At 44.2% G+C, this 27,398-nt stretch overlaps 1 protein-coding gene across 1 annotated transcript in view; it reads right to left on the bottom strand.

The window, feature by feature from the left end:
- KLHL14 (kelch like family member 14) overlaps positions 1-14,898 on the bottom strand; it is a 70,313-nt gene extending 55,415 nt beyond the window's left edge. The window contains exon 1 of the mRNA XM_066626305.1: positions 13,958-14,898. Within this exon, the coding sequence (XP_066482402.1) occupies positions 13,958-14,898 (941 nt within the window). The remainder of the gene's footprint in view (positions 1-13,957) is intronic.
- Between the last annotated feature and the right edge of the window lie 12,500 nt (positions 14,899-27,398).

Here is a 27,398-nt window from a genome sequence, read left to right as displayed (position 1 = left end):
ATACACATGAAATGCTCTGGAGTTGTACTAAGGTTAAACATTAAAGTTGCATGTCAAAAATCGTATTAGTCAAAATCATTATTATAAGCCATTCTACACCCAAAGAACCTTGAAAAAATTAAGGTTATGCAGAGAGCCTGCAAGCCAACTCTTTAATCACACACTGATACTTCGGTTCCTTTACTTCTGTACAATTAGCAGCAACTCGATAACAGACAGAAGCTAAACTCTAGTTACTTATAAAAACACTTTTTTTGTTATTTAATTTAGCCTAGGCTCCTGCATTCCTCCTCTCCCTCCACAGCCCCTCCTTTCTCTGCTCTCCCTCTGAGCACCACTGGCTATAGCAACACCAATTGGTAAAAATGAGACTGTGATGTTGTTGTGAGCCTCCCGAGAGTGGAGCCCTGCCAATGCTTGCCACTGATCCAGCGGCATGAACTTGTTCAAGTGTGCAAAGTCACTCTAATTCCCTCCCTCTGTTTTTCTACCTTCTCCCCCAGGGGGCAGCCACTGAAAAGAGTGACTACCCACCCATCAAGAGCTGGCAATTCGCTGCTATTAACCGTGACCGTGATTCCCAATCTGCCTGGCAGTTCTTAAGAACAGGACTGCAACATCTCATATGCAGTACAAGCTGTAATATGCACCCTGGCCTCCATTGCTTTACCTGATGAATGCACGTTTCTTTGCAACTCTAAAGGCTTTAACACAATTTCAAAAAAAGAGGGGAGAGAAGACCTAGACCCCGAGATGAGTACAGATGCTTCAATAGTCACTCTACACATAACTGAACATCTATCAGTTACACAAAGCCTGGAAAGTGATAAAAATCTAAATAAGGAACCATGGAAAAGCAATTCATTCTACTATGGTGTGAAATTTAACTGTATGAACCTGCTACAGTCCACAGTATGTGTCTCACATAACATATCGCTGTATGATGCCAGTTTCCATCTTGCTGACCCATCTGGTTATTGGGTCAATCAATGGTTCTTGCAAGTAGGTCAGAGCTTCCTTCCATTAATCAGTCAGCATCATTGTAGTCATAACTACACTTAGAATGGAGTACCACTTCTGACTGTAGATACTCTGTTAATAAAAACGCTCTCCAGTAGAGGGAGCTCTATCCCTAATGTCCATGTACTGCATTAAACAAATACAGCTCACTTACATTATCAGGAAAGAGTATCTGGTTGACAGACTAATTTACATTTATATTGGTATGGCACCCTATTTAAAACAAGTGTGCAAAATAAACTTAGGTAAGTTTGGAATTCTTTCTGTAAAAGTTTGCAATTAAGATAGTATGGATCACATTAATTGGTTTTAGAACCAATTAAGAGAGCTTAGTCAGGAAGCCCTTAGAATTGGATGAAAGCTACCACTTTTGGGACAAATTTACCACAAATCAAGTACAGGATAGCGCATCTCTATGGAACACTACAGTGCATATGCCACCTCCACTTCTGACAAGGACAGTCCTGGTGGAGCACTGTAATGCAGGCTCCACAGCAGTAGCGTCAAGTATCTGCTGCCATACTATGAAGCATCACTGGTGAAAAAGCACTGTACTGAGCCAGGAGCATGAGGACACACAGCACAGGATATGCAAGATGGATATAATGGATTTGATAGCAAATGGTCTAACAAAACATGATGTGAAATGCACCAGTTCCATATTTACATTAAAAAAAGAAGCCTGGTTGGATCAGGACCATGGCATGTGGGGATGGAGGTGTTAACCTTCCCCCCCCAATGCTATTAAAACTGCATATGCCCCAAAGTTGTTACAGTGGGTATACATGGGAGATCTGTTCAGAAACCCCCATGGATACTAAACTCTGCAGATAATTGAATCTGGGTGGAGGGGATGGTGCAGCACTGCGACAACTTACCTGAGGGCTATGCTCAACCCTCCTGAGGTTGTGCATGACCTCCAAGCTGCCTCAGAAGGTCCCCCTGTGCCTCAGAACACCTCTGGATGCGACCGGAAGTGGCTGGGGCCTGGGACATACACAGGCAGAGTAATTCACAAAGCGACAACAGCTAGAGTGACATACTTCTGGTTACTGCACTTTCAGTTACCACTGAAAGTTCCTACCCTGGATGACCTCCAACCCTAGTGACGCCACTGAACCACATGGCAGCTATTTTTAAAAACAAAAAATACAAATGGAAATGAAATATAATATGACCCAATGATCTAATATGACCCTAAGCCCACAGGCCCTCCCACTCTCCTCCAGGAATGGACAGAACCATGAACTATGCTGTTGTGGCACACATGCTGAACTTTGTCCATTCAACATTACACAGTTCAGGAAAGAAAACATCTCATTTGCAAAAAGGGGTAACAATGACTATGAACCTGCTTGCTGCCTATGTGCACAAGGGAAGTTTGTTGTAATTTCCTTGGCAATGTATCTTTAGCTATCATGCAATGGCTGCCTTTTAAAAAATGATTTTAAATTACAGTTACAACCAGTTAATAAACAGACATCAAAACAGGTAACAGGCACTAACAAAGTTAATGTAAATTGGGATCATGTCAACCCAAAAGAACAGAATCAGTCTCATTATCGCTCTCAGCATAAGCTACCATCAGACCCACAACTTATACATAAACATTTCCATATGTTTCATTGACTAAACAGCCACCGGGTAGATGGGACTCGTCAGCCTGGGAAGGCAGCTCATCTGAGAGAAGGAAAACTCTGATCCCAAACCTCCACTGCCTTGTGGCTACATCCAGTTATGGAAAAGGCTTCAGGAGTCAACCTCGAGGCAAAATCCAGAGCCGAAGTCCCTGAGGCAGTTCATGGCTGAACACAGTCACGTTCTGGCAACTCCTGCGACGCCGCTGGAACCAACCGTATTGGCCTCTGCCTTTCCATTGGACCATTCCAGCGACGTGGAGAGGGGGGATTTGCTGCATGGGTAACAGCCTATCCTCCATACCTACTTTACCCAGAACCACCATTCAGAGCATGACACCATAGTCTTCCGAGACTGAAGGATGCCAACAAGAAGAAGATGTTTCATTCAATTAAGGGCCCAATCCTGATCCCTCCCAGTGTTGGTGCTGAGCCCTAGTGCTGGTGTAAACATTCCGTAAAGTATGTTTACAGCACCGGGAAAGCAGGGACTGCTGGCACTGGGCCTGTGCCAGTCAGCCACCAGGCCCAGTGCCAACAGGAGGATATGCCATCACCGGGGTTAAGTGAAACCACTGGGCAGCAGTGCAGCCGCTGGGGGGGGAGGGAGAGTGAAATGAGGGCGGGGTGGGGAGAGGAACCGGGGTGGGACCAGCAGAACTCTGCTCCACTGTACCCTGAACTCCGTGTTGGGCTGAAAAGCTTGACAGAGTCTCTCAAGTCTGTACCATCAAAATAGCGAGCAAAGACTTGAGAAGCCCCACTGAAAAAGCCCAAAGAGACTCTTGGTGGCTTTTTGGTGGCCACTGGATACAGCAGTAGCCAATTTGACACCGCTGCTCCAGCAGAAGCTTAGGATTGGGCTGTTCATTCTTCCAAACAGACCATTTATTTGAGTTAAGGCCAACCAAACACATAACAAGGGATGGAGCAAAGTCAAGTCATAAGTCACTTATGCACAATCATCTTTAATGAGTAAACTGTTTATTTCAAACCCATATGTAGATAGTCTATTCCTATCACAGTCGACTGCATCTGTACTTTAAAATTCTGGTAATCATAGTAAGACAAATCAATAAAGTTATTTCAATTTTTTATTAGTTTTTGCAACTAAGAAATTATCTCAGCCCATGTGAAGGTTCATACAGGAGATGGGACTTCAGATAGCTAGGTTCCAGGATACTCAGGGCTTTATAAGGCCAAGCTACATCCAGAAACAAACTAGAAGCCAAAGAAGATCCCACCAAACATGGGAAAGATGGTCCACAAGGAGGGCCCCCCAGTTAATAGCCTGATCACCATGATCCAGAGTTGGGAATTCAACTCATTTGACTTGGACTTGAGTCACGAAAATGCATATTTTTTGCTGACTCGTAAACTCATAAGTTGTGTTTGGAAGACTCGGAAAAACACCCAAATCAGGAACCCCCTGATTTGGTACCGTCCCCATGTGTGCAGACTCAAGTCTGCTGTGTCTGGGTGTGCTTGCTTACTGTTTTCACGACATGAAAGTCCTTGTGGGGCCATCATTCAGATCAGACAAGCAGCAGGGAGGTTCCAGCCACAAGAGAGAGAAGGGTTCATGTTTTCCTTTTGCATGGCGCCGGAGGGGGGGAGTCAAGATTGAGCTCTTTTCCCCATCTCTGATAGGAAGGAATCAGTGATCATTGGATGAAGGATGGGAGATTTGATATTTTCTTTGGATGAAGTAGAGCAGGACAAGGAACCCAGGGGGATTCTTGCCTTATAATTAGCAGGAGAAGCCCAGGGAGGGGGAGGAAGCAGAGAAGCGGGCGGGGGGAGAGGCAGTTCATAGTGATCACACCTTCCACTGCATGGCATGGCTCCGGTGTTGTGGGAAGGAACCCTCAATGAATGACTAGCTACAGTGGGACTACTTCTGAGTAGAGCTGCCCAAGGATTGGGTCGTCCTGGTAAGCTTCGCAACTGCTGCGCATAAGCCTCCTCCCTCTTGCCGCTTCCTTACATGCTCTCACACAGTCCCTCCCAACCCCTCCTGCCTTGTTATAGATGGGACGGAACATTAAGTGAGTATTAAAGGAGAACTGAGACATACACACCCCCTGGCAGCAGCCCCGATTCTTCCATGGATGAGTTTTTTAAGGGGGCAACTCGACTCAAGTCCTTTAGAGTTGTGAAGGGGTGACTCAGCGACACGGAAAGCGCCCCCATTATGACTCACTTTCGAAACAAGTCAAATTGCAGGAGGGCAGTGACTCTAGACTCAACTCAAGTCGCGCTGGTTTTTCCCATCCCTGGCGTGATCTGATTCTTGAAATTTCATAGGCAGTTCCTCTCACAATGCATTACAACAGTCCAGCTGGGATGGTGCAACTGGACTGTGGCAATATTATGGTTATCTAGGAAAGATTGCAGATGGCATAACAGTTGGTAACAGGAACTCCAAATTACAGGCAGCACTTGGCCATCCATAACCTGAATCATAAAAATAGATCTAACAGTATAACCCCAAAACAGCCAACTTGATTGTTAAAGGGGAGCACAATCCCACCAGTAAACATATACCAGTAGTTTGGTCTTGGTCTTAGTTTCAGCTTAATAGTTTTCATCCACTCTATTGCCAGCTTCAGCTAACTTCAAGGCAACCACTGCAACATCTGGATTAGATGAAAAAGAGAAGGGTGTCATCGGTCTATTGATGTCACCCATTCCAAATCTCCAGATGACTTCACAGCAGTTTCATGTAATTGTTAAACAGCAGGAGGAATAAGTTCAAAGCCCTGGGGCTGCACGAAAGGCAGCATATAAACTGAAAAATAAATGTTAAGTAGATGGAACTTAGAGCAACCATCTTCTGACACTTTCCAACCAGGTAGGAGCAGAACCAGTGGACTTTAATGCTTCCAACTTGCATCCTAAGCAAGTGAGTCAGAAAATAACATGGTCAATAGCATCAAAAGCCACCTAAAAGAGGTTTAAGAGCCCAACCCTAAAGAATTAAGAGCCCAACTCTATCCAACATTCCAATGCTGATGCAGCCATCCCAATGGGGTGTGTGTTGCATCCTGTGGTGGAAGGGAAGTCACAGAGGTCTCCTCAAGGTAAGGGAATGTTTGTTCCCTTTTCTTGGAGCTGCTTTACATGTGTATCAATGCTGGAAAATTGGATAGGATTTGGCCCTAATTCGCAGTTTGGTCTTTCTACGAGGAAAGATTGTACACCAGCTCAACAAAGGCACTTTCAGTACCAAAGTCAGATTGAAAGCCAGATTTAGATGGGCCTAGGCAATCTGTCTCTTCCAGGAATACCTTGAGTTGAGTCACCAACAAACATTTGCAAATCTTGCACAAAACGTTGGGATCTGTGACTGAATAACAATTGGAAAAATAGTCCAAGTCCAGGGAAGAGTTTTTCAACAGTGGTCTTCTTCTCTTAATACAATATTCACCACCTCCTTGACTCAACAAGTCACTCTTCCTCCTCACAGTTAGATGTTATTAGCCAAGAAGGGAAAGAGTACAGGCTACTGACAATATCCTATCAAGGCTGTATCCTATCCAAGCACATTTTTAAGCTGCAGTCACAAGACCCTAGCCAAGCAAAAATGACAAGCAAGTCCTAAAGGAACATCTTGCATCTGTACTGTATCCATGTCCAGGCGGGGGTAAATGCAAGTTAAAGATATCCAGGAAGGGGTAAATGTAAGATAATTTTATTCACAATGCACTTTGCAAATAAATTACACTGAACTGTTGATAGTTCAGATGCACTATGGTGGGGCCTCACGCAAAGAAGAACCCTTGCCAAATGAAACAGCTCCACTGTATAGGATTGTGTAGAAATTATGATGGCAGAGAAAGCCTCTCTTTCCACAAAGAATTCCACATACACCCTAAAATGCACTCTATCCAATGTTTGGCTCAATTCATTCCAAGTTTTCCTCCATTTGCATTAAAATCATCACACCTGGTGATTCACTACTCAAAGCTCCCTCATATATCAGGGAACCCGTTGAGTTTTTGTCAACAAAAGAGGGAACCTAGGAGCAATGAGTCAACCATCTAGATAATCTTCACATTCTAGAGCAGAGTTTTTCAACCGGTGGTACACGTAACACCGGTGGTAGGTGAGATGTTTTCCAGCAGTATGCAAGTGCCACAATGTTGCACATTGTTGTTGTGTTTGGCAAAGAAGCAACAACTCCGAGCAAAGTTGAGCAGTTGCTACAACCTGTTCTGCTGCCGCTCCAAGCTTTGTCAAGTCACTGTGCCCTGTTCTCACAAATGCTCATGAGAACAGGGCTCAGCAACTACTTCTTGGAGTGAAGAAGCAACCACTTCTTCTGCAAACCTAGAAGTGACATCACATCATCACGCTGGATGCCACAGCAGCTATTTTTGCCGGTGTGGCAGCCTTGTGCTCCAGATAGCTCAGGATTGGGTTGTAAGCCAGGATTCTATACTTTATTCAGATATCACAGAACCATGGTTAAGGCAAATTATGGGTAACAAATTATGGTAAACCATAGGTTCAGATCTTGGCTTGTTAGCCAGGAATAAACCACAGTTAGCTTGAACTCCTGGGTCAGATGATCAAACTGTATTTACAAGAAATCAACCATGGCTCAACGTGATGTGTGAACTTGACTCGTATCTGAAATCTGACATAATGGAGAGCACTGTCTTGTAAGTGATAAGCCTCCACTCTTCTTTAGTTGTATTTCATATATATGTTTTCTAAAATGAGTTGGTCTACATCAACGGTCTTCAAATTGCAGCCTGCTCCATCCCAGGATTACCAGTCTAGGTGCAGCATAGCAGTGACGAAGACTTTCCATTCCACACAGCAGCCCCCGGTTTTCACAAATGGCCTTTGCAGAAACTCTCACTGGGCAGCTGCTTCTGTGCCCCGATTTCCTGGGTGAACAGGTTGCTCAGCGCGACTTTATGCAAAGATAGACTGTGAAAACTGGAGGCTGCGTTGCAGAATGTAAAGCCTTCACTATTACCATGCCATTCCCAGATGGATAATCCTGGGATGCCGGATCCAGCCCACGGGCCAGGGTTTGGAAGCCCCTGGTCTAAATGAACAAAGATAGTTGGTACCTGATCAGAAATTATGTGGTCGTGATTTGTGTGCTTAATTTGCTCTATTGCATCCCAAATCCCTTAAATTTCTCAACATATCATAGGTGCTCTAAAAGGAGTGTTTGTTCCTTTGTTAAGGATGGTTATCTTTTCTCCTACAAGGCTTCTGATAAAGACAGGGTTTGTTTTTTTTTATTTTTGTGGGTTGTTTCAGCCATTGCTTTTCCTAGCCTATCCCTAATCAGTCTGTTTCTTTTAAACTTGGCAGATTTTACCTGAGCTAAAGCAGTGATCTTCCTTCCAATGACACAGGGAGATAGATCTGCTGCTAGGAATCGTTGGATTCATAACATTGCTGAAAATTTTCCAGGGATAACAAATAACTGAGCGAAAAAAAACAATGCCAAGGAATATTTTACTGATGGATTTCAAATTCATATTTGTCAAAACAACTCATAGCATTAAGAGCCAGTGACAGAAAAAAAAAAATATTTAGTAAACAGCTGATAGCATCCCAATTGTTCCATGTGGAGTGCCCTCTAGTTCCATGCATATTTGATTACTTTTTGAGGGGATATCTTACTATCCATGGAGTTTTCCAACCACAAACCACAGTACTATTTTGGGTTTATGAGTTCGTTGTGCTACTCTGACTGTCATCTGTCTTGTGGATAGTTTTCTGCAGGCAATAGCCCAAGAGTAACGCCAAAGGGCACTGGTTATCTGAGAGCTACAACTTCCAATTCTAAACTTTGTCTAGGAGGCAACAGTTTGCTGGCCAGGAGACAACCACTTAATTTATTAAGGGTCCAATCCTATCCAACTTTCCAGCACTGATGTAGCCTAAATACAACTTTGAGGTAAGCGAACAAACATTCCTTTACCTTGAGGAGGCCTCCTTGACTCAATGCAGAATGCAGGACACAACCCATTGGTATGGCCACATCTGTGCTGGAAAGTTGGATAGCATTTGGTTCTAAGACTTTGATTACAGGTGGTGATCTGAGCATCGATTTCCTAGCAAAGTAGACCGATTTAAATCACCAGTCACTAAGGTTGCAATCCTGTACACATCTAGGGTGTTTACATTCCACTTAAGTCAATGGTATTTTGGCAGCTTTCATTTTGAGAGGCTGCCCAAGAGGAAAAAAAAATTAAATTACTGATTTATATCAAGTTTGTGATTTGTAATTCAGATATTTCTTCAACAAAAACACACATGGTTTGGAATGGTTTGGGGCAGGAAGCAGGCTGGGGGTGGTTTGGGGGCAGGAAGGGGTGCATCTTGGCTGCAACCACACATGCCACATCATATCTGGCTTGAACCTGCCTCAACTCTCCTCAGACCTAAGCCAACTAAAGAGCTGGCAAAGGTCTGATAAGATTTGTTGGAGACCAGGTGGCCAATGGAGAGGTACGCAAAAATGTTCTTTACTTACACCTCCTAAGCTGTCTGGACTCCTGTCAGCCCACAGCATGCAGCACACATTCTGTCAGTGGCACTGCATGCTCTGGGCCACAGGGAGATGAGACTGCGCTGTAAGACAATTCTTGGGCTCATGCACTCATCCCTCTCCTTTACACACAAGGCAAGGAATCTTCAGCCTCTATTTGTGCTTTAGAACAAGTCATGATTTACCATTATATCTGAACCTGACAAATCATGGTTTGTTGAACAAACATTGTTCTAATCGTAATTTGTAAACGAAAGAAGATATCAAAGCAGGATCACTGAACTGGTCAGTGTCCTTTTGTGCTATAGTTGTTTTACTGAACCAAATGACATGGAAAATCCAAAAGAGCCATTTCACACACTGAATGACTCCAACTTGTTGAGATTTGACTAGAGAGAGTTTTTGCAATCTTTCTCAAACTATGGGGAAAGTGGGGAAGGAGAGGGAACTCTGAGTGCTAGACAATTTATAGGATCGCGAATTGCAATTCCTGTTAAGTATTCCTAGGATTAAGATCTACTAAATTCAGATCTTTTAATTTTTCTTACAAGAAGAAACATGCTTGCAAAATGCCAGTATGTGTTTCCATATTTCTCACTTTTAAGTAGCTTTCAGAAATTACATGTGTACCACACAGAAACCATATTTTGGGAGTGTGAACAAGGATATTTCACTTCACCTAAGACAACTGAGACTACAAAACTCACATAGTACTACCAATATATTTGAAAGGGAATCACTCGTACAAAGCTGTGTGTCATACACAGGTTTTGTACTAGTCATAGGAATGAACATGTTAAGACTTTGTTAAAGAAACATTTCCATACATTTACTTATAACCACAGTTCAAACCTTTGGATACTTACCCTTTCTCTTCAGTGGGAGTTTAAAGTTTGTAACTAGGGCAAATCCCAAAGCATCTGTGTGCCATAGTTTTAAGTAGTGCATTAGGAACAAAAGTGTTATTTTAAGCAAATAAGGAAGACAGTTATCAGATGATGCTAAAGGCCTCATACAGCCCCCATTAAAGTAAATGGGAGTCTGCAGCAGGATGTTAATCAGTCTCGAAGAGCAGGTGTGTTAATTCCATTTTTTCCCCCCATTATAGAACACCAAGCAGATGTCTATGCCACTTTACTGTTACCTCTCAGAGGGAAAATCTACCAGGCAAGTGATCTCTTTTTTAAAAGCCATGTTCATAAGTATCTTTTATCAACACCTTTTCATGAAACATGCCATGTATATTTAATTTACCTCTGCCATTATTGCTCCCTGGAAGCCAATAACAATGTCTGAAAACCATTCTCTGTATTAATTTCTATCCATCAATTTACATTATTTCCATAACTTTTAAATATGCTCTTTCCAAATTAATAATTCCAAATGTTTCCTTTTCCAAAGAATCCATTTTTTTAAATTTACTGTTAAGCTTTCAGGGCCCAGTTGTTTACTTGTTTTTTTACATTTATATCCCACTTTTCTTCTTAAATAAGAATTGAAGCAGAATTTAAAAATAAAATCAGTTTTACTAAAATAATATGGAACTTTTTTAAAAAAAACACCTCATCTATTATATACAAATTTGAATTTGGGTTCTCTGTTTTGCATGTTTATGCAAGTCAGCACAGCATCATGGATACTTTCATGTCTTTATAATAATCAAACTATCATAATACAACAAAAGATGTGAAATCTGGAAGAATGTCCCCATTAAACAACAGAAGCTAACTTGTTGTAATACTTTGAATATGTTCCTACAATGTGCCTAAAGAAGACAGAAACATGCTACTCCTGCTTTTTGTGATGTCAGCAGTAAGGAAAACCAAATTAAAATGACAATTTTTTTCCAAACATATTTTGAAGTTAAGTAAATTGTGGTGTGCCACTCACATGCAATATCATCAATTATTACAGTAGATCTTATATAATATATTAATAGCAACATATTATAAATGCAAAAGTAATAAACACATAATCTCTGCATCCTAGTTACAAGTTTATAGAAGATGGTCAGTTTATGTCTGTCCACTGTATTTTTTGCTTAAAGGAAAAAGACAGCTTCCAGAAGCAAAAGTATCAGCATCCCTGACACCTGTAAACATTCAGTGGTCAGAACACCACTACATATCCTTCAAATGACATGGACCAGTGAAGCTGGAAGGTATCTGCACTGAACCAAACAGTCTGGTATCTCGGCAATCCACCTCAACATGAGTCCCATCATGTCCCAAGTGGTGTGCAGAATTCAGGCTAAAGTAGGCATTGGAATCTGTATTTGGAAAGCCAAAATATTACCAGGATTTTATCCCAGAGACAGTTGCCTATATCTATGTCACTATAAAACTCAATATTTTACAAAATCTTTCCAGATACAAAGAAAGAAGAAATTCTTTGAGATAGCATCTGTTATAGTTAAAACCTCAAGATACTCATTTCATACATAATTTTTATTAGTTTCGGTGAATGGGGAGGGGGATCCCACCATACTGTTCCTGAGGCTGCAATCTTATACACACTTACCTGAGAGTAAGTCTCACTGAATTCTGTGGGGCTTACTTCTCAATAGACATGCATGTCTGTGCTGTGAATCATAACCATCTTCCCAAATAGGGCTGCATTAGTAGTAATTAATTGATAATTGTCCTTTTAAAAAACAAAATAAAAGTTCTGAGACATGCTCACAGATTCAGATAGCCTGTTTGCTTCATACAATGCATTCCCAGAAAGAGGTATATGTGTATTTTAATAGGTACCATTAAACACTTCCAATGTCTTTTTAATTTTTTCCTAAAACAGCTATTTAAATATTTGTATGATGTACTTTGCACTCCTGGCATTGAATTCACATTGTTTTTCTTTTCATGTGCTGTACTCTTTAATAGGAAAACCAGTGTGATGCCAGTAGCACAAACAGTATGACATCACACATTCTCCTACACAATAGTTTCATTACCCAGTGTCTGTAATATCATGAAGCATATTGGGAAATTTGACACCTTGCTGTAAATTTAGAAGTCAGGCAGCTGTAAAATCTCTACTGTTTATAAACTATAAAACTGGTAGAACAAACTGGAAATGTGAGACACATTAATTAAAAACTTATTTTTAATAATTAAAAACTTTTGGCTGTTAAATCTAACATTTCCATTGCATTGGGATATCATGGGAACTGAGCATTATGTAATAACAAATTGTGATAACTTCCACAGCAGAAAGATGAGAAGCTGGCAAGATACCATCTCCTTGTAGAAAGGGCCTAGGGAGCTCATAATGGGATTTAAAACTAATGCTCCTAAGCCATGGCTGTTTGCCCATCCAATTTTCTTCCTATATTGTATTGTAAGAGACATCTACTAAATTATCCACCGCATTCCACTTCCCGTTGTCTATAGACTTGTGTGCTGCACTCAGCCCCTCTAACCTAGCCACATGAACACCATCTAACAATGTGGGATCTGGAAAACATGAGCACCTGTTACTGAAGTTTTCCTTGTCTTTGCAACCATGTAGCCACCAGTAGGACACAAACCTTTTCACTGTTCCATGTAGTTTATTTTTACCATCAAACAAGCTATGTAATCAAAAGTCAGGTTTTTTTGTTGGTTTTTTTTTATTTTTTTAAAGAAGAATCTTGTTTTCTTCAAAAGACTAACAGCAGCATCACATGCTGTGACAACAAAACCTCAGATCATTTGGAGAAGTTGTGTGAAGCAGCAATGGGAGGAATTGTCATTTTTGGGCAGGTCTAGTCAGAGGAAGCTACGAGTAACAAACTTTTCCCCTTGCCTGTTCTTCATTTACCAGCACTGCATTAGGGAGCCCTGGCAGTTCACTGTCAGAAGTCTGGCCATAAGTGAATATAAAGAAGGATCCCACTGTCTATAAAACTTCTATAGGGGTTATTGACACAGTTGCAATCAAAGTGACCGTCCAAACCTCTTTAATTATACTAAATGATCAAAGTCACTTTGTGGCCCTTTTTAAAAGACTTCCTGCTGTATATACAACACCTGCAACTGCTTCTAGGATAATTTCTGATGGACAAGCATTTTTTTCCAGTTTCTCTCTGGACAGCCCCAGGCAGGGTGACAGGATTCAATGGAAGACAGAGTGCTTATACCTTCAACCACTGTATAGAAGAGGGAATTTTGGCATGTGCAGCTCAACATAGAAGGGTTTAAAGAGCTGCACCTGCCCAGATTCCCTCTACAGTGGTTAAAGGAAAAGCCATTCTGTCCTCCATTGGATCTAGTCACACTGGTCCCAGGGCCATCAACAACCTTGTACTGCAAGGCAGTGCATAGACATTTTAAGGTTTCTCTCTATTTCCCCTCAGTGCCTCTGTCAGTGTCACCCAGTGTCTCAGTGTCACCCTGGCCCCAGGGCCATCAACAACCTGGTGCTGCAAGGCAGTGCATAGGCATTTCAAGGTTTCTCTCTATTTGCACTCAGTGCCCCTGTCAATGTCACCCAGTGTCTCAGTGTCACCCTGGCCCCACAGCCATCAACAACTTGGTGCTGCAAGGCAACACATAGGCATTTTCAGGTTTCTCTATTTCCACTCAGTGCCTCTGAGAGGGAGTGTCCAACCCACTTCTCCAGCTATGTTCTGCAGGTCCCTGGCAGGCACTTGTACTTCCCCAGTTCCAGTGCCAGCTCTGTGGCACTGACTACATAACTTTGAAACCTCATGTGGCACGTGTGCATGCACACACACGCGACTGCCAAGCAGTGGGACAGGGCTGAGCCCCCCTCACGCTCCCCCCCGTCCTCTTACCTGCTGGCCAGGCTCTGCCTGCAGTGCTGCCTGAAGGGCATCAGGTGGTAGTTCATGGCGTCCAGCAGCAGCTTTTGGCACACGGGGTCGGTGCGCATGAAATCCACCGACTGGACGCGCTCGACGAGCTCCGGGGCCGGGATGAGGGCGAAGCGGAGGCGCTTCATGAGGTCCGGGGCGTACTGCATGCGGGTCTCGCGGTCGTGCTCCAGCCACAGCACGGACATCTGGAAGAGCGCCAGCTCCGACTCCACCGGCGGGGGGAGCGAGTCGAGGAGGGCGCGCATCTCCTCGAAGTTGAGCAGCAGCACGTCCTCCACCAGGTACTTGTTGGCCAGCTTCTTGGTCTCCTCCAGGCCGTGCAGGGCGGCGATCTTGCACACCTGCTTGTAGTTCTGCACCGAGATCTGGTCGTTGAGGAACTGCACGCACAGCTTGGTCACCTGCGGGATGTGCAGGATCTTGCTCACCGACAGCACCTCCTCCACCGTGTCCAGGGACAGGGTCACGTTGGCCGTGTACAGGTACTCCAGCACCAGGCGCAAGCCGATGGACGAGCAGCCCTGCAGCACCAGGTTGTTGATGGCCCTGGGGCTGGCCAGCAGCTTGTCCTCCGGGGAGGAGGAGGGCGTGCCGGGCTCCTCCTGCTGCTGCTGCTCCTTGGGGGGCAGGCCGTCCTGGGCACCTGGTCCCCCGCCCAGGTGGTGGTGCGCGCTCCCCCCGCCGCCTCCCCCTCCGCTGCCACCGGTGCTGGAGAAGAGCGATCGGAAGTACTGGGAGCAGGAGGCCAGCACGGCCTTGTGGCAATGGAACTGCTGGCCCTGGGCCGTCAGGGTCACGTCGCAGAAGAGCTGCTTCCTCCACAGCAGGTTCAGGCCGTGGAGCAGGTTGTCGCTGTGGCTGGGGTCGAAGGTGGACGTCCTGTCCCCGGACCTGGACATGGCGAGCAGCCTCCGCACACGCCTGGCTGGCTGGCAGCCCTCCTCCTCCTCCGACCTGGGCAGAGAAGGCAAGAGGGAGACGAGGTTGGAGGGCGCGGGGGAGGAGGAGGAGGACGAGGGGGGCCACCCAAGCAGCCAGCTTCACAGGCCTGGAGTGGGGAGCCTCCTCCCCGCTGCCACGGCCGCCAAGACCACCGCAGCAGCCTCGGGGCCTGTGGGTGCCCCCCGCCATGGGGCCCCCTTGTCCTTCATCTCGCGCAGGCGAGCCCAAGAAGAGCCTGGGGAGGGCAGGGCAGGGCGGGGACAACTACTACTTTCCAGCCAGCAAGGACGCGCGCGCCACTTGCAAGAGGGCTGCTGGGTGGCTTCGCTTTGCTCCCATGCAGCGGGGGGGGGCCTTCGGTGCAGTTGGGGGGTGAAGGAGTTCAGACGTGTTCCTCCTCCCCCTCCTCAGCAGAAAGGGCCCCGGGGCCCCAAGCGCCAGCCACGGAGTCCAGGCCCAGGCCATTGACTGGAGCCCAGGTGCCTCCGCCGCTGCCCCCTTTGCACGCCCCTCCCCTTCTTTCCCGCCTTTGCCAGCCGCTCTGCCTGCAAGAGCCGCGAGGGCGCTTCGCCTGGGAGCGGTATGTGGAGCGCGTGGGCTGGGCTGGGCTGGCTGGGCTGGGGGAGAGAAGGAAAGGGCCGCGTCGCGCGCCCCGGTTGCGCCTGCTGCATTGCACTGCGAGCACTGCGCTGGGCAAGGGGCAGGCAGGCAGGCCGAGGAGTCTGCGGGGCTCCTGTGCGTCCTGGGCTGCTTTCCCCCGTGGGCGGAAGGCGGCGGCGCCGCTCCAACTCCGGCAACTCCGGGAAGTTCAAGGGGGAGCTTGGAGGGCAGGGGAGGAAGGAGGCGGGCGGGCAGGCGCCCCTAGGACGCCGCGAGCCCGAGCCCGAGCCGGCGCTCCCCTGCCCAAGTCCCGCCGCCCTGGAGTTGCACCTGCCGGGGCCGGAGCCTGCCTCGGGGGGAGTCGAGATCGCAGCAGCAGAGGGCAGCGCCTCCACCGCTTCGCCTCTGCGGGATGCCACCGAGGGCTGCTATCCCCATTGTAGCTTCCTCCCCTGTCGGCATGCCCTCCTCGCTTTCCCCTGCGCCGGGTGGGGGTCCCCCTTCTCCAGCCACTTTCCTCCCCGCATAGCAGAGCCTCCAAGAGCCTCTCCCTTTAAGTGGACCTGGTCATTCCTCTCCCCCCCCCCCACAGCTCCCATTCTCCCTCCCTCCTTTGACCATTTCTTGCAATTGGAGTTTATTCTCCAAAGGCGTGTGTAGCACAAGTGCACCCCCAACACACACACACTTCTAGCACACTGAAATTGCACACATACACACGCCCCATCTTCTCCACCACAAACAAGCCACAAGAAAATACACTCAGATGGTTAGACCAGAAGGCCAGAAACTTACCTGCTCCACAACCAGCTGCCAAAGTAAAGGTTCACTTAAGCTCCCCCCCAAAAAATCAATTGTCCTTCCTTTTTAAAGGTTTGATCACTCCTTCGAAAAAAAAAAGAAGAGGAAGAAGAAGAAGAGGAAGACCTTCAGGTTCCCAACTCCAAGCAGTCACTCTTTACAATTTATTTTGTCGTACATCATTTGATCACCATGAATTAGCAACAGCAAGAAAATGTACGAGAGGGAGAAGAGGAGAGAGAGAAAGAGAGAGAGAGCGCAGAGCTTTCTGCAAGAGAAGAAGAAGAAAAAATGTACGTGTGACAAATTATGCTACCAAGAAACAACACATCATTATCCTTGGGCCTGGGGCTCAGTGAGTCGTAACGGGAGTAATAGGAAATCCACGGTTGGGGAGAGAAACGGTCGTGCATGGCCAGTGGAGAGAGACCATACAGGGGGATGGATGCTGGAGAGACTCGCAAAATTATGGCTCAAGGCTATTGTAAAAATTGTCGAGCGTAAATGACTGCGATTTCAAACATCTTTGGAAGAAAGAAGGGGAGAAAGCGACCCCCCCTCCCCTCCTCTGCCTCTCTCTCTCTCCTCTCTCTCTCTCTCTATAAAGAACCGTCAAGTTTTAGTGCGCATTGCTAATTAGTCAATTTCTCTCTGCCTTCACAGGCTGGCGACTTTGCTGCTGAGCTGAAACTGCTAATTTCTGTGACCAGCTTTTTTTCTTAGCTGTGATCTGGATGAATGAGTAGCTGTCTCACAGAGATGACAAAAATAAACTCTAATCCCCCCCCAAAATTTCCACTACATCTTTCTCATGCATAGATTTATGATCTTCAAGCACCCAGTGCAATATGCAAACTTTTGTGTCTACAGAATACTGCTAGATTCACATTGCACTGTATTTGTTTTCTGCTTCCCCCCCCAGCCGCCCGTGTGATGGAAACGTTTGATCTCAGTACAAGAGATATTGCGTGTGTCCCCCAACCTTCTGTGTTATTAGTTTGACAGGGTACATCCTCCGTTCATGCATATGTGAAGGGAAGAGATGGAGGAGCAGAGGTAAAGTGAAGGTAGTGCATAGTATTAGCTCTACAGCCATTCCTTTTACTGTGGTTCATCTGCACTATCCACGATTTATGCTCTTGTTTGAAAGCATATTTTGTCTGTCGTTTTGTCTGGTTAGACAACCGTCTCTGTACTTCACTGTCAGCTTCTCAACAGATAAAGGTTCAGAAGTCACTTTTTATTGTCAGATTAGCATATTGTCAGATTTGGCTTTCAGTTTAGAGACTTTGTAGTGCAGAAGGCTGACTCAAACAGCAGGAAAGCAGCTACTCTTTAACAAACATAACCCTTCAACTTTCTGTCTGGTCTTGTACCACTGCTTGGGGCAGATTTTTTTTTCTTTTTTCTGAACTGCTTTGTTAAATTGAGTCATAGGTATTTGAAAAAATTTTGGTGTTTTCTTTCCACCAACAGGCTCTGGAAGAGAGAACAAGTTCTTCACACTCTGTCCCATGATATATTACACCCTCACATTTATAGCTCTGTTCTTCTGTTGTCAGATCTCCAGTTGCCCAAAAGGTATGACCTTGAATGAAAAGCGCATTCAGTGAGACTGTGGAGCAACACTTCGCATAAAGTTGTAGCTGGGGTGAAATTCTAAGTCTGTCAAGTATTAGGACTCTTGTAATTAAAATACATGGTTTATCTGTCTCCTTGGTTTGGAAAACAATGAAAAAAAATCTTTTGATGGAAGGAAACCAGCTATTAATTGAATTGTACAGTGGATGGTTAAATCCACCTTGCAATGTTGCAATGGATACCATAAAAATAGAGCCAGGGCTAAATGACTCAAATTAGTTTACACTTTTTGTACTATCATTATCCTTTTGCCCACTCTTAAATGTCTTTCCATCATATATTCCTTCATGTTCCATGACTTGGTTGGTAGCATTGAAAGTTGAAGGGCATGGCTTACATTGGAGTGGAGGGGAAGAATTCATTGCATATAAATCCTCATAAGCCATGCAGTGACCCCACACTTATCCCAAGAGATCTTTATAGAAAGCCACAGTCTGTCAAAAGATGGACATAATCCCATGCTATATTTTTTGCTTTTTATATTTGGTTGTATGCAAAGTATCATGTGCCATATGAAGATGGAAAACTACCATATAAATGTAGAACATGCAGACACACTCTTGAGTCTGTAATCCTATATGCAATTACCTATACACACTACAGTTGCCTATTGGACCTAGTCGATTTGACTTCTGAGTTCATTGGATTGGGCAGTAAAAAAGTATGTATTGCCTCACACACACACCTACCAATAGCAGCAGCTGTGGAGTGTTACTAAGGCATCTGATAGGAGCAGTTTTTGTCACCCTGGTGCTGTTGAACTTTAGTAATTTTTTTATGGCTGTAAATAATCCCAGAGGGCATTTTGTATGGTTCTTCATTAAATTATGTGTCACAGAAGCCCATATGACCTTAAAGCTGCAAAGATACCTTTGGAAGTTGGCCAGACTTAGCAAACAATGTTTATTGTGATCTCAGTATTAAGAAATGGGAGTGTTCTGGAATTAATGTAAAATAGTTGTGTTGTTTGCTGTTCAGATGGATCTCCAAACAAAGTCTGATTTTATGTTTGTATGACTGAAAATGAATGATGAGTCATTGGAAGAAATAGCAGTGAACTAAATATATGGCTGTGAAAGATAAGGTTTGTATTCCTTACTCTGGTCAGGAATGCTCTGGTCATAATTGTTCCTCTCTGGAGTAATTTTGCATGAGACAGCAGCTATGGGTTTTAAAAGTCCTTGAGGTTTCTTTATGAACTTTTATATCAAGTCCATTGGGGGTGGGGGTTGCAGCTCTCTTATAACAAAAAGCAGAGCTTGTGGATTCACTTTGTTATACTACAGATTTGTTGACACTATCACTTGAATGTAGATCCTCCACACTAGATGCCACACTAGACTGCTTTCTTTCAGCTATGGAATCCACCACCCAGTAGGAATGTCATGAAATGCTCTGCCTTAAGCAAAGTTTTAGACTGGAGATCCTGGCACAGCTATCAGTATTCTAGAATGTGGTAGATTGCTTAGAAACCTGTAGCTCTGGCTTATATAAATCTTACAATTTTTGTAAAACTGGATGTGTTTGGGTCCCTTCAGGGAGAAGGGCGGGATATAAATAAAGTTTATTATTATTATTATTATTATTATTATTATTATTATTATTATTATTATTATTTACTTCATTCTCAATGTGTAGAAATTGTCTATGTTTGGTATACTCAACTGAGCAATAGAGTTTTCATCTCTCCTGCTACATCTGCAACAAGATAAAAAATACAACTAGTAGCACACAGTATAAGAAACAACATGTACATGTAATGTAATATCAATGTATGGTTGCTGAAGAGCCAGTCAGCTTAGGGCCCAATCCTATCCAATTTTCCAGTGCCAATGGGGATCATACGGTAGGATATTTATTACTGTATTATTATTATTATAAAAGGTTGCAATCCTATATACATCTACGTGGAAGTAAGTCCCATTAAAATCAAACTTCTGAATAGACATGCATAGGATTGCACTGTAAGTGAATTATTCTAGTGGAATATTATGCATCCAATCTCATGCTGAATAAGTTATATTTTATGCATGTGTAGCAAAAAGAAAACCGGCTACAACCCTCTCCAGTCTAAAACTTTGCTTAAGGCAGTGCCAATTGGCTGTGCCAATGGGGCATGCACTGCATCTTGTGGTGGGGGAGCAGTCACAAAGGCCCCCTTGAGGTATGGGAACATTTGTTCCCTTACCTTGGGGCTGCATTGCGGTTGCACTGGTGCTGGAAAATAGCTGCCAATCAAAAGGATAGTGCAATTTATAGCTCAAGCCTATGTGGGCCTTATGACACCAGAACTTGCATTCCGGCAATGTAAGTTCCTTCACAGCTGTCATAAAATGCAACATGCTGTTCAGAAGAACCAGTGAGTGGCTACAGCCTGCCAGCAGTCCCTGGATTTCCCTCAGTGTTGGCGAGTCAGTGCAGGGTGTGAAGGGGAGGAGTCAGGTAGAATGAATGCTGAAAGAGGGCAGGATCAGCGGTGGCAGCACCACTGAAATTCGCCTTTGTGGGTCCACTCAGACCTGCACCAGTAAAATTGCTGGTGCAGGTCTGAATAGACCTGTTCCAGCATTGGAAGCTTACCCTGGGTAAGGAAACATGTTTCCTTACAAGAAGGAGACCCCCACAGTGGCATCACAAGGGAGTGAGGGCCTCACTGGGTGATGTGCACAGAGGAGTGTATGTGTGACACTACTACTGACCAACTGCAAGAGGGATCTGAAGGCCTTAGGGATGGACCTCAACAAGTGGGAAACCCTGGCCTCTGAGCGGCCCGCTTGGAGGCAGGCTGTGCAGCATGGCCTTTCCCAGTTTGAAGAGACACTTTGCCAACAGTCTGAGGCTAAGAGGCAAAGAAGGAAGGCCCATAGCCAGGGAGACAGACCAGGGACAGACTGCACTTGCTCCCGGTGTGGAAGGGATTGTCACTCCCGGATTGGCCTTTTCAGCCACACTAGACGCTGTGCCAGAACCACCTTTCAGAGCGCGCTACCATAGTTTTTCGAGACTGAAGGTTGCCAATACCAATACCACTACTGACCAAAATTGGTATTTTCAAATAATATCATCATGTTGTATCATTAAATGTGTAAACTCATGCAGAATGAAATGAAACAAAAAGCACTGAAATATCTGTAGTCTATCAAATGTTATGGCCAAAAAATCATAACAACTGCCTTATGTAACAAAAATATGTGATATGATTTTCCATGCATCATTTCCACGTATCAGAGCTCATACTAGAACTCTTATTCAGTTGTGTGAGTTTCATCAGGTTGGCCACTGGTTTTTTGTTGGTTCCTGATTTGTTGGGTGCCCTGTACTCGTATTATACATTAAATAATGTTAATGGGGGTGACACCAACCCTAGTGATGCCACTGCATTTAGGCTGTGCGCATGATATTGCAATTTATTCTACATGGTCTGGTATGGGAGCGGGTTCATCATGGGGGTGATGCAATAAGCTCTCACATGGGGTGACTAAACTCTGGTGACACCGCTGGAGCTGTTCACCGAATGTTGCACTGATAGTGTATTTTATTTGTTTCTCCTTATTTTTAAAGAAATAAGATGTTCAGTAAGTGTTGCACTGTTTGTGTATTTATTCCTGCTCATTTTACAGGAATAAATACATAAGTACATACATTGAGGCTGTGCGTATGATATTGTAATTTAAAGGTGCAATTTTAATGATGAAGGGGCAGGGCAATGATGTGTCACCACACCCACTGCCCTGGGCATTGGCCTGCCCACTGCATAGGAGGTTATCCATCATGTGGGTAATGCGCAGGCCTCCTTAATTGGATCATGCAAACCTTAGTGAGGCCACTGCCCCCGCCCCCACAGGATGCAGCGCATGCTCCAGCAGTTCAGCTGCATTGGCGGGGGAAGGAAAGGATAGAGTTGGAGCCTTGGACCCATGAAGTTGGGTGAAATGTCTGGTTTGGTGTCAAACTGGGGGAGACAGCAAATTGCCAAGGAGTGTTCCATGTCTGCTGCCTAACTGGCCGGTCCATTAAGCCATTGTTTCACATGCTATCTTTGGAGAGCGAGTGAGAGGAGAATGGGGGGATAGCTTGCATCCTCCCATCCACTCTATATCAGTGGTTCCCAAACTCCTCTGAGGGAGTTTGTAACACTGGAAGTTGTTGCAGGGGCAAGAGTGGGGGTAGCCCTGATGGCACTGCAGTGATCATTGCACCGCGGGGACCCAGGAACATTCTGCCATACCTGGGGGCATCCTAAAGCCTCCTGGAGGGACCCAGAGGCTTGCAGCCCCCTCTGCATGGCTGCACTGAACTCCAATCTGCTGTTGGAGCTCACTTTGATTTGGGCAATCACAAACTGGAAGTGAGCTCCGATAGCTAATATTTCTGGTTCCCCAGTGGGTTGCAACCCACCAGTTTGGGAACCACTGTTCTATATTAATACATAACCAAACACCAGTTACAGAATTGGCTACTATAAAACACATTAGTCCCTGTTATTTTGCTATTTTGTATTTGTTAGAAAGTATTTTGTTTCTATTCTGTTTAAGAATATAGAGGTAAAGGGCACATTTGCACAGTGATGGAGAGTCTGAATTTTCTCTTTTAGAACAGCTGATCACTACTAACCAGATTACTAGAAGTGAGAAAAAGTGGTGATAAAATAAAAACACATAACACCACTTTCTGCACTTCTCATTTTTGTAAAAAAAAAAAACAAGGGCCCAATCCTATCCATCTTTCTAGCACTGATGCAGCCACAAAGCAGCCACAAAGGGAGCAAATGTTCCCTTACCTTGAAGGGGCCTTTGAGACTGCCCCTTGCCATAGAATGCAGTGCATGTCTGATTGGCATAGCTGTATGGCAGTGCTAAAAAGCTGGATAGGATTGGGCCCCAAAACTGAAATCTGCAAAAAACAAAAATGTTTTAATTGGTTTTTATTTATTAATAGGGGGATATTAATAGGGGAATACATGGGTAATGACTGTGGCTGCATCTGCTGACACTATACCACCTGTATCACTTACCTAGTACACATTTAAAGAGATAATTTAAAATAATGTAAATTTTGATTAAAAACTCATAACTCTGCTTTATGCACTTCTCACACCAAAATCCACACACACACACACACAAATCTGATTTCTTCCACCTCTACAGATTACACTTATTTTTGTACATACTGTCTCCCTGCAACCTAGATCAGGGATGGCCAAAGTTTTTGGCAGGAGGGCCACATCAGCTCTCTGACACTGTGTCCGGGGCTGGGAAAAAAGAATTAATTTACATTTTAAATTTGAATAAATTTACATAAGTTTACATAAATGAATATATTAAAGATGATCTTATATGAATGAATGAAGGTCTTGCAATAGCTCAAGGCCTATAAAAGGCCTTGCACGAAGCAAGGCTGGCCTTTCCTTTGCTGCTGCTAGTGCCATCACAGATGTGAAACAGCAAGCAATGAGGGGAGCCCTCATCCCACAGCTCTCACAAGAGGTCAAACAGTTGCATCAGGCCAGTGCAGGCTCTAGCAAGTCTCTGGAGGGCCAGAGGCTCTTTGGAGAGTGGGGGCTCCCTGAGGGCCGCATTGGGAGTCCTTGAGGGCCACATGTGGCCCCAGGGCCAAGGTTTGGGCACCCCTGACCTAGATGAACAATCACGAAGTGCACAGTTCATCTTCTAAGCCAGGGTTGTCAAACATAAAGCCTCCATGCTGGATGCGGGTCACAGAAGCTCTTTTTCCAGTCCTTGTGCTCTTCCAGTGCCGCCATCAGCTACTGAGCTGTGCTGAAGTGTCACTGCTGAGAGGGCAGCCCACATAATTGGACTCTTCCATATCTTGAAAATATGATCAAGATTTGCATATTTTCTCATCATTGAAGCGAATGAGTTGCTAAGTGAGAAAAAGTGCTTATTTCTGGTCATGACCTGATTAATGACATCAGGTTCTGGCCCTCATCAGGCAACCTGAATGCTACTTGGCCCACTGTACGAAATGAGTTGGATACCCCCGTTCTAAGCTGTTGTGTCATGAAGTTCTCCAGTGCTCTGTGTCCTATATTTTGAAATGACTTTAGCTTTTCTTCTGGTCTACCAATAAGTTGCCAGCCTGGGAGCACAAAGAAGCTGCTTTGCACATGTACTGTTGGTTGGCAGTTCATAACAGTATTCACAATATCTTATTATGAGCATACAGTAATGCCTTCTACTGACAGACATTGGTCTATCTAATTCAATATTATTGACACTAACTTGCAGAGGTTTTGAAGAGTTACAGACTTTCCCAGCCCTACATCAAGATGCTTAGGATTGAACTCAGGACCTTTTATATGCAAAGCATGTGTTCTTCCATAGAGTTACAACTTTTCCAATTGTATAGCAATTCAACTATGGTCCTTAGGGTGCAATCCTAACCTGCAGTGGAACAGGCAGGCCAACTGGCCTGTGCGGGTTTGGTGCAGGCTGGGGTGCAACTCAGAGTAAGTGGATTTCCTTCCCCTTACCCTGAGAAATGCCCCAGACAGCTATATGGGGCTACTTGGATCTATGCCCACAATTTTGCAGGTGCAAATCCAAGTGGCCCAGTAATGCTGCTTGGGATAGGGACAGGAGTTGAGATCTGGCCTGTGCCATTGCACCTGGTCCCACCCCCCTCCTGGGCCCGATCTGCCCTCCTGGGCTACCCTCCTTCCATCCAGAAATGCCCCTTCCCCACCTCCATTTCTCCATCCTGCTGCCCTCTCACACCTCCTGTGCTGATCTGCTTGGGCCAGCACAAACCTAATGCCACTGTGTGCAGGACTGGCTCTGCGAGGCCAGCCCACCTCTGTGCACTGGCCTATCCTACCCCTGAGACATTGTGAATGTGTGTTATGGCACGTACACAACAGCTGGGATCTGGCACAAGGGAATTATGCCAGCTCAAGGGGGAGGGGTTTGCATTGCACTGCTTGTTGTATTGCTTCCTGACTATTTTACTGGTGAAACAGGTCAAGGTGTGATAGGACAGATAATAATAATAATAATACAGGTATTTCTATACCGCCTTTCTTGGTCCTCAGATTTCTCCTCGGACTTTATTCAAGGCGGTTTACATAGGCAGGCAAATTAAATCCCAGTAGGGATTTTTACAATTTGAAAGGTTCTATCTTTCAAGAAACCACAACATTCAGATGTTTCTTTCTTGATCTGGTTGCACATTCTGGCCTCCATCCTCCCACGCTCAGAGCAGATGGACTAGCTCGGCTCAGCTTGTCGGCTGCTTCAAGGTCGCACGGTGCCGGTGACCTCGAACTGGCGACCTTCAGATGTTATCTTCAGGCAAATGAAGGCTCAACCCTCCAGACCAGACCAGACAGATTTTTATAAGTAGAATGAAGATAATGAAATATTGGACAATTACTAAACTCTAGAAACAGTATGTAATGATGTTGTACTCCTGTCACAATGGCACTGTAGATTGTAAAATAAAATGTTACATTTCCATTTCATTGTGCACCCAAGAACTAGATATGCTAGATATGGGGTAGCCAGTAGAGTGAAGAACTGGGGGGAGGGACATGAAACATTTTAGCAGGGTAAAAAAAATTTCTCAAAAGATATTAATGAAAAAAATTGGGAAGAGAGGGAATACAACAACACAGTTGTAATTTTTTTTTGTTCTAGAATGCTGAGCAAAATACAAATTAAAGCAGTATTTTAAAACAATAGTTACAACCAGTGCAAACTGCTGGAAATCCAAGACCCAAGGTTCAAAGGTTGTAATGTTAATGGTGATAGCATTGCTGCTGTACTTGACTGGATTACTAAACAAGCAGCAATTGGAACTTGATGTTAGAAAAGTTCTTTCAAATGTAGTAGAATACAGAACAGAGTTTTTTAGTTCATGCAAATTTTCTGAAATCCATGAAACTCAACATGAAATAGAATGGAGGGTATGTGTATGACATATACAAAAATGATAAAATATTTTTGTGGGTTTTCCCCCCTCTTAAATTAGAAGGTAAACAACTTAGACTTCAGTTTGGGAACTGATACTTTCAGAATTGGCATTCCTGCAACATATTACACATAGTTTGGTTTTCAAATTTTATCTCTAAACGCCCCTTGTGGTACTTTCCAGGTTCCTTCTACAAATATGTTCAAAACTGGAAGCTATGAATCTTTCAGATGCTGCTTCTGATTAGAAAAGCAAACTTGAATTATGTTATTATTTTACAGGCTGTATTACTTACTAGGCTGCAGCAGGATGTTAAAGTAAGTACATAAATACGGGTTCAGGATAACAGATTTTGTTGACAGTTATGACATTTGCAACCTGATCAATGTTTACTCAGAAGCAAGGCCCACTGAGCACTGTGAGCCTTACTCCTATGTAACTGCACATTGAATTTTTTCTGTGTATGTTGATGATATAGTATATTATCTAATATACTACTATTAGATATACTACTCATTAGACATTATAAATTTTAACTCAAAATTCAACTAAATACTTATAGGCTCTTTCCTGTAAAAAAATTGAAAGAGTTAAAAGTATACTTTTAAAAGTTTCAAAAGAGGTTTGCCATGAGGTAAGGGTGGTTGCTGTTTGTGAAACACAATTCCAGTGTTTCCTTGGGCATTTGGAACTAATTGTATGGTTCTTTGAATTGAAGCTATAAAGTACTTTCTCATCCCTGATAGTAAAACCTGTTTACTACAGCCCTGATTATTTCTGTTTGCAACTTATGTATCCCAGTTTTGCCAGCTTGTAAAAATAAAGGTACAGCACACTTAGAGCCCAATTGCCCCTCCCGCTTAGAGCCCAATCCCCACTGCTAAGGTAATCTTGGAGCCTTCCTCCGCTCTCCACAGGTGCAGCTGCACCAAAATGCAAATTGAGAGTCTTTACCCTCTCAATTATAGGAGAATTATTTTGCCTTACCCTTCTGTAAGCCTCCCACTCCTGTAAGGGTCTCTTCTGACCTGCGCTAACTATGTATTTCACTAGGGCAAGTCTGAAGAGAGAAAGGGGATAGGGGAATTATTTCGCCTTACCCTTCTGTAAGCCTCCCACTGCTGTAAGGGTCTCTTCTGACCTGCGCTAACTATTTCACTAGGGCAAGTCTGAAGAGAGAAAGGGAGCAGGGAGGCTGATGCCAGAGGGGAAAGGATTAGGCATGTACAGGGTGACCCCCAAAAAACCAGAACCCTAAAAATTTTATTAAATCCTACAAAGGTCCAGTAAATTTCAAGAAACTTTTCCTTGGTTGACCAAGACATATTGGGGAAGATTATTGTTCCAATATTTCATGCACAAAGTCGACTTGTACACCCTGAAAGAAAAAAGAAGAAAAATTAAAATTTACAGATTTATTCAAAGATTTGTGGGTTCTGGTTTTTTTGGGGTCACCCTGTATTATTGTCATAAGATCTAACCCTCC

This window comes from Tiliqua scincoides, chromosome 4, assembly GCF_035046505.1.
Source record: "Tiliqua scincoides isolate rTilSci1 chromosome 4, rTilSci1.hap2, whole genome shotgun sequence".
In the NCBI taxonomy this organism is placed as follows: domain Eukaryota; kingdom Metazoa; phylum Chordata; class Lepidosauria; order Squamata; family Scincidae; genus Tiliqua; species Tiliqua scincoides.
This window is presented reverse-complemented; position numbering and strand designations above follow the sequence as displayed.